Source organism: Setaria italica, chromosome V (genome assembly GCF_000263155.2).
Source record: "Setaria italica strain Yugu1 chromosome V, Setaria_italica_v2.0, whole genome shotgun sequence".
Lineage (NCBI taxonomy): Eukaryota > Viridiplantae > Streptophyta > Magnoliopsida > Poales > Poaceae > Setaria > Setaria italica.
Window position 1 is genome coordinate 683,277 of NC_028454.1, and position 7,769 is coordinate 691,045.

Here is a 7,769-nt window from a genome sequence, read left to right on the forward strand (position 1 = left end):
CGTTCTCAGCATTCAAAACTAACTTCAGATCATGAAAAATGTTCAACAGCATTCTTTTCTTATACTTGAATAAAATAAATAAAACTCATGTAGCAAGTGCTCCTAAGTCCTAAGTGGATAGAAATTTATTATGTAGGTTTACTTTGCACTGATGAATTACAGTGTTGTATTGTTTATTCGTAGTCGAATGCCCCCCTTGTTTATATCTCCACGGGTTTAGAATATTTAGTTGGCAAGAATTGGTCTATAACTTATAGCAAAAGTAGCAAAATGGTGAAACAACCTGAGCCAAAGCAGTAAAATCCTTACCCCCCCCCCCCCCCCCACCCCCCAAAAAAAAAACCCTTGGAAATGTGCATGTTTTTCCAGCTCTGAGCATAACTAGCGTCGGGAGCTTGATTTGATTATTGTTAATATGTAATTTACTTAACATAGTTGGCTTCTCTCTAGTCAGAAAACCAGCCTTTTAATTTCTTGGATGCAGAGTTCATTTGTGCTTAGGTTTTTCTATAAATAAACTCAATGAGGTGCATCTCAAGAGTTGGTTATGTTGCTATGTACTGGCCAGTTAGTTGAAACAAGTGTGCCTTTGTTCAGACACAAGATTGGAAATTCAAGGAATCCTGACTGCCATTTCATTTGGTCTTGGGGGCCCTTTATAAACTATCTCTGCCTCCATGGGCAGTTTTTAGTCATTCTTTGTTTGGATGACTACTGCTAATTTCTTCATTCTTCAATTTAATTGTCATCTATTCAACAAAAATCTGTTGCCTTTTACAGGATAAGGATAAAGATAAAGAGTTCAAAGTTGATTGGAGGAGGGTGGGCATCACAAGTTCCTTTGGATTTGCTTTCGTCGGACCAGTCGGACATTACTGGTTAGTTCCCTGTATTTTAGAGTGACATTATATTTACCCTTTTATGGTTTTATTTCTTTATAACCATAGGTCAATGTTTTTACATTAACAAATGAGCAATTTGTGACCATACTCCTTCCCTCTTAGTCTCACACAGTCACCACACATCGCAGATATGAGACCAATACAGTAAGATAAAATGACCAAATTATAAGACAATAAAAGGACAAAAGGGCAAAGTGAGTATGTAATCCTAGTTCTGTACTGAATTTCTCCATTTTAGGTACTCATATGTAGGTGACAATATGAGTGGCACTTTATGGTGCCATACTATTAATGATTACTTAACTAGTTCTTGAAAATTGAATTATTTGCTTGAACACGTTGCAGTACTTTCTAGATTTCACTGGCTCATTGAGATTTGGACTTTTACTACTATGGTTATTGGTTACTTGTGTAATTGGTGGAGCCACTGGATGCAAGCATTCGTACAAATGCATGTGTTTCTTTCAACATAATGAATGGCAATGTAGTATTACCAACAGTACAGGGATCCCAGCATGAGCGCATGAGTGGTTATTGTCTCACTGAATCTTGCCTCTTTGTTTAGCTTTAAGAGTAGAAGTATCTTGGCTGTACTTTGCAGTAGTACATCCTTTTTTATTCATTTGTGTGCTCAGTAGTCCACTTCAACATTGATTTGATTTCCACCATGTCACATAATCTGTTTCATGCTCATGCTTAGTGGCTTTAGGTGTGTAGTAATCGATGCTATGTTTTGGAGAGTACTTAATCCGTGAACACTCTGTATTCTACAATATAACGCTTGACTATATTCTACAATATGAAAATGCAGGTGAATAATATGATCATACAATTTATGTTTTTTGGTCAGAGAAATAATTTGATAATAATAACTGCTGTGAATAGACTCCTACAATTCTACTCATTCCCACCTTGACGTATTCATTTGTAACAAATGGTGATTCCACTATCTCCTCACTTATCTGCTGCATTTTAATCATTTGCAAAAGCTGGTTAAGATATTGTGGTATGGGTGCTTTATGGATTTAGTAATTTACTGATGAAAGCAGCTGCCTCCTGATTTTAGGAGTATGAAATTTCAACTACTGTCAATTGGAGTATCATATGACATATGGCTTACACCTATTTCTGTCACTAAGGCCTTGGTATTGTTGTAGGTATGAGTACCTGGACCGCATCATCCGGCGGAGATTTCAGCCTAATACATTCAAATTTGTTGCCTCTAAAGTCGCTGCGGATGGTTTCCTCTTTGGACCATTAGATCTTCTCCTGTTCTTCTCATACGTGGGTCTCGGCCAAGGAAGGAGTGTAGAGCAGTGAAGGAAGATGTGAAAAGGGATTTCATTCCTGCTCTGGTAGTGGGTGGAACCATCTGGCCAGCCGTGCAGATCGCGAACTTCCGCTTCATCCCCGTGCGGTACCAGCTCCTGTATGTGAACGTGTTCTGCCTCTTCGACAGCTGTTGCCTGTCATGGATTGAGCAGCAGGGAGACGCTTCCTGGAAGCGGTGGTTCACATCGTTCCGGAAAATCGAAGACCATAAGAGTAAGGTTTGATTTTTACTAGTTATGAGTCATGTGTGTTGTTCATCTGGATCAACATCTGTAAACTCTTGTTGATCCAAAGCTGAAAAATTTGGAACGAGGACGCTTGCTGGCAGCATCTGTTTAAGCGAATTGCAATGCCAGGAAAACTGAGCTTCGATGTCATTGTGGACAACTCTCTTGAATGAATCTTAATGGGAAGGAAAAAAGTTGCTGCATTGCACTGTTAGCTTCAGTGAACTGGCTTTTTTTTGCTGATGCGTGCGATTGAGTGTAACTTGGTGCACATACGGGATGCAGATGTTGTTGGCAAGCTGAAGATGCGTGCTGTCTGAGGCATTGTTAACTTGCTGTAACAGGAGATGAGTTGTACTCCATCTTTGTGTTGTGGTTGTGCTGTTTCTGCTGCGGCCACAGAAACATCTCTGCTCTGCGTTGTTTTGGTCGTGGAATCGCGGATGCTGCGTCTCTTTTCTTCCCGTGTCGAGGAAGCGGCGGGAGCAGGCGACGGTGTCTCATGAATTGCTATGGCGCAGTAGTGATGATTTTGTGATGAGTCAAATATCCATGATGCCTCGCTTTGCTGTCACCAGCGATACTGAATGCTGCCTGGGTCCATCCATGCGTAGATCTCTGATGATTCCAGCAGCAAATGCCTGAATGCTGCTGTCGTCACGTTCCAGGAGCACCTGGACGAACACAACGGCATACAATGTTGGCAGCAAATGTTATGTTCAATCGAATTGCAATGCCAGCAAATTGGCGCCATTGCAGATGACCTTTTGAGTCTTTAACTCCTACGGAGATGCTTTGCTCCAGCAGCAAGACGCGTGTTTCGCCGCGCGCTTGAGCGCAAGAAGGGCGCGGCGGCGGCGGCATCTTCATCTGGAGCGCAACCTGTTCTGCCTCTTCGATAGCTGTTTCCTGTCAATGGATTGAGCAAGCAGTGGTTCACGTCGTTCCAGAAAATCGAAGCAGACCCGAAGAGTAAGGTTTGATTTTTACCAGCTATGAGCCATGTGCTCTTCTTCTTGATCGCACCTGTAAACTCTTGTTGATCCAAAGCTGAAAATTGGAAAGCGAAAACGCTTGCTGGCAGCATCTGTTTAAGCGAGTTGCAAAGCAAGCAGAACTGAGCTTCAATGCCATTGCAGAGAATTCTCTTGAATGGATCTTTAACGGGAAGGAAAAAATTGCTGCATTGCGTTGTCAACTTTAAGTTGAGTGATGAATTGGCTGTTTTGCTGATGCGTGTGATTGAAGGTGCATGCCTATACACGCTACGGGTTTTGGCATTCTTATCTTGCTGCAACAGGAGATGGAACCGTACGTCTTTGCGGTTATCTGAAAATTCAGTCCAACAAGCTGTCCGATTTGTCTTTGCAGTTATCTGAAAATTCAGTCCAACAAGCCTCATTACATTACACCACACAGTTCCATCACAAAGATTAGCAAATCTAGCTATTACAAGAGCTGCCTCATTACATTCTCTACGAACATGAATGGAGTAATTAAGTTTTTGATATCTTGGATAATGGCACCAGCGGAGGATCTATCCAACAGGGATGAATTTATCTTACCAACAACATTAAAGCAGTTGCCCTCAAAAAAAACAACAACATTAAAGCAGCTCGAGGCCACTATACCATGATGAAGGTTCAGGTCTTTTGCATAAAAAAACAGCAAATCGAACTGCTGTTGCTTCAGCTAGTTCATGGTATGCAGAAATTTGCATCTTTTGGCAAGGAGCAGATATGAACTCCCCAAAGTGATCTGGGACGACTACACCCATGTCTATACATTGACCATCATCCACCCATCATGTGAGATGTTGATGGTATAAATAAGTGCAGCAAAATCATTTCTGCATAAATTTTCACCCCTTCAGCAACAGTATGTGGGTGCACCTTGTTCTCCCCATTCCTGGCTGCATTTCTTGCTTATTCAGCTGTCTGAACTCTGAACATGTTGGCATGGGCGTGCGCCCAACTCTTCCCGCTCCTGGATAGAAAGAAATGGGGAACGAGAAGGCTCCGCTTGCTGCCAGAAAATGTTCGAAGGAACTGCAATGCCAGCAAAACTGAATCAGGAAGTGGCGCAGTCTCCGTCGCCGAGCGGAGCGGAGCCTGACCGCCCGGCGCCCGGCGATCTGCTCTGCCTCTGCTCGTTCTACCGTCAGATGTCCCCAGTCTACAATGCTGGAGCAAGATCTGGACCGGGCTAGCCGCCTCACCGACGTCAAACTGCATGTAGAAGGCCCGCCACCATCCCAAGACTCACCCAGCTCACGACGCGCCGCCATGACAGCATCCCCGGAGAAGTGTGGACCGTGAGCGGCATGCGCGGGGATACCGAGGAACGGATTGGCCAGCGAATCTCCAAGGAGGCTCGCGTGCGGAGAATGGCGGCGGCGCTAGCAGAGGTCACCGGCGGCACGGCGGGCTCGTCGCCTGCGCCGGCGCTGGCCCTGAGCATTTTCAAAACGGCCCCTGGTTAGGATCGCGATCCGATTCAGGGGTCCATTTGTAAAATACCGGACCAAATATTTGCAAAATACCCCCTAATCTGATTGAGGGGTGTTTTTAGAAAATCCCGGATCGAATATTCGCAAAAGGCCTCCCCTGATCCTCCATGGGAGGCGAAACAAGACGTACTACGGAGTAGCAAGCAATCCGACGTGGCAGTCAACGCACTAAAATAGAGCGAGCGGCATGCACACGGTGTGGGTCAACAAAGCAAGGAGATGGAGAAGCGACGGCCGGCGCACTGGCGCGGAGCTCTTCGCGGGGCCTGGAAACGAGCTCCACCTGCCGTCCCGCCCTCCTCCTCCACGCAGCGGCGCGCCCATAAATGGCGCCCCCTCGCCCAGCGCACAGCTCCGATCCTCCCTCCCACTGCTTGCCGTTCCCCCTCCTGACCGATCGAGAGTTCGAGAGACCCAAGCAAGGCATGCAGATGATGGCGCAGCCCAAGCTGACGATCCTGGCCGCGGTAGCGCTGGCCGTGTTGGCCCTCGCCAGCGTCGCTTCCGCCGAGCAGGGCGGCGGCTTCGTGGTCACCGGCCGCGTGTACTGCGATCCCTGCCGCGCGGGGTTCGAGACCAACGTCTCCAAGAGCGTGCCGGGTACGTGTATACTCTATGCAATGCATCCTCGCAGAGATCAGAGATGTCTGCAGCAATGACAGCAATGGCGGTGGTGCAGGCGCGACGGTGGAGGTTGTCTGCCGCCAGTTCGGCGCGAGCAAGGAGACGCTGAAGGCGGAGGCGACGACGGACGAGTACGGGTGGTACAAGCTGGAGATCGACCAGGACCACCAGGATGAGATCTGTGAGGCGGTGCTGGCCAAGAGCTCCGACCCGGCCTGCGCCGAGGTCGAGGAGTTCCGCGACCGCGCGCGCGTCCCGCTCACCTCCAACAACGGCATCAAGCAGCAGGGCGTCCGCTACGCCAACCCCATCGCCTTCTTCCGCAAGGACCCGCTCAAGGAGTGCGGCCAGATCCTCAGCAAGTACGACCTCAAGGACGCCACAGAGACGCCATGAAATCGATCATCTGCTGATGCATGCTGCTCGATGGCATGACGAACGCACTGCACGTAGATACAGATCGAGTTCACTGGGGCCCGCCCTTGACGGCCGGGCGCTTCCTTTGGGCCAGCACATACTACGTAGTTACACCGTGTCCGGCCAGCCGGCATCGGAGAAGATGCATGCTGAGTGTTTACTGCTGCCATTTGTTTGTTCGGCCTGATCAACTTGCATGCACATATGCTGCTGTTCTTCTTTTATTTTTTTGTCCTCTCGTCATGTAACCCCTTGATTAAGATGTTCCCAATCGATTTGATCAATGTGACTCGCTCATATATATCTCTCTCCCTTTTTTTTTTCAAACTAATGTGACTCTATATTGTTGGCAGAACAACAAGCATGCCATAAAAAAATAGACTAGCACAACATGCATCTTCATCAGAAGAAAACCAAACGCATTATTACAAAAATTAGCAGTGACATCAACCCTCCTACAACCACAAAGGATGACGATACACAGGATGACGCAGAGCCTGCGCCGCTGCTCGCGGTGGTACTGCGTGATGTGCTCCTTGTGCGACCTAGGCATGCATGGTCGTCCAGTACATGCCGGCGATCTTGAGGATGAGCGCCCGCACCTCCTCCTCGTCCCGCCCGGTGAACTCGGGCCAGGCCGCGGCATGGCGAGCTCGTCCATGAGGTACTCTCGGTAAGGACGCGGTGGTGGTGCGACGGGCGTCCGCTTGACGTACTTGCCCTGGGGGCACCGACCACACGCCGTCGTTGTTCGTCGCAAGGAACCTGCACCTGATGCGCCGCCGTCCCGTCAGGATCTGGACCGTGTATCTCCTGACCTGTACGGCCACGCACGTTTGATGATGCGTAGGATTCTTGTTCGGGTTGCTCGATCATCGTCTTGCGACTCGTGCCTATCCATTGATAGTAATTCTTATTGGCACTCCTGCTGTGTTATAATGAGCAAGAGGATATTAACACAACATGAGGTGTTTATAATGAGCACGAGGAAGGATACAAGAGTGTTTGTACGGTGTTGTGCAAAAAAAAAAGGTGAAAGTATTAACAATAATCGTATATTATAACATGGTGCACAATTAATCAGCTAGTTAATTGACACCTTTTTTGCGTCGTGCATCAAAATAATGTTAGGTAATCGGGCGAAGCAATCGCAAGATAGCATGCTTTTTTAGTTTCCCTTACAAACAGATATCATAGGACGATGATTATTCCCTCCAATCACAAAAGGGTGTCGCTTTAGACATTGGTTAGTGCACTACTATAATCACTAAATAACAAGTGCGAAATGAATGTGAACATTGAAAAATAGCAATAATACTTTGAGAATACAAAATTCTACCAAGATCGAGTTCAGTCGGAACATTACAAAATTGGCGGTTAAATTTTGGACGTGATGGCTTCAAACCCGGAGACGTTGTTTTGTGATTGGGTTGGAGATAGAAGAATTATTTGTTTTAGAAAGGTAAAAAGATTGGTGCACGGAAACTAATCGGGGGATGGTGATCGAGGCTCCTGATCGCCGGAACGGCACGAGACAAAGCCAAGCAGCTAGCAAGCGGTTGCGCGTAAAAAGTTGATTGCACACCGTGAAATATATATATGCCAAAAGATGACGGATTAATCCTACTTGTACCTACTGGTATTTACATAAAAGGGCTGGTCGGACTTGAATCGCTATGGTAGTTTGGGCGTGGAGATTCCAGCTGCTACTTGCCGCCGCCGAGCAACCTCCCTTCCAACCCTCCTCCCCTTCCATGC

The 7,769-nt window shown here is 47.1% G+C and overlaps 2 protein-coding genes across 2 annotated transcripts in view; both read left to right on the forward strand.

Annotated features, from left to right (window-relative positions):
- The window catches only part of LOC101773666 (protein Mpv17), a 3,554-nt gene extending 873 nt beyond the window's left edge, over nucleotides 1-2,681 (forward strand). Inside the window, 3 exon segments of the mRNA XM_012845828.2 lie at nucleotides 781-878; nucleotides 2,060-2,217; nucleotides 2,220-2,681. Coding sequence (XP_012701282.1) covers nucleotides 781-878; nucleotides 2,060-2,217; nucleotides 2,220-2,458 — 495 coding nt within the window. The 3' untranslated portion in view covers nucleotides 2,459-2,681.
- Nucleotides 2,682-5,404: 2,723 nt separating this feature from the next.
- On the forward strand, nucleotides 5,405-6,298 carry LOC101753544 (pollen allergen Phl p 11). The gene is made up of 2 exons (XM_004971417.2): nucleotides 5,405-5,570; nucleotides 5,650-6,298. Exons 1-2 carry the CDS (start codon nucleotides 5,405-5,407, stop codon nucleotides 5,988-5,990), a joined length of 507 nt encoding a protein of 168 aa, XP_004971474.1. The 3' UTR covers nucleotides 5,991-6,298.
- Nucleotides 6,299-7,769: the final 1,471 nt, after the last annotated feature.

Coding starts and splice junctions, on each gene's coding strand:
- LOC101753544 (XM_004971417.2), top strand. CDS start 5,405: ATGGCGCAGCCCAAGCTGACGATCCTGGCCGCGGTAGCGCTGGCCGTG. Junction 5,571..5,649: donor CGTCTCCAAGAGCGTGCCGG/GTACGTGTATAC, acceptor GCGGTGGTGCAG/GCGCGACGGTGGAGGTTGTC.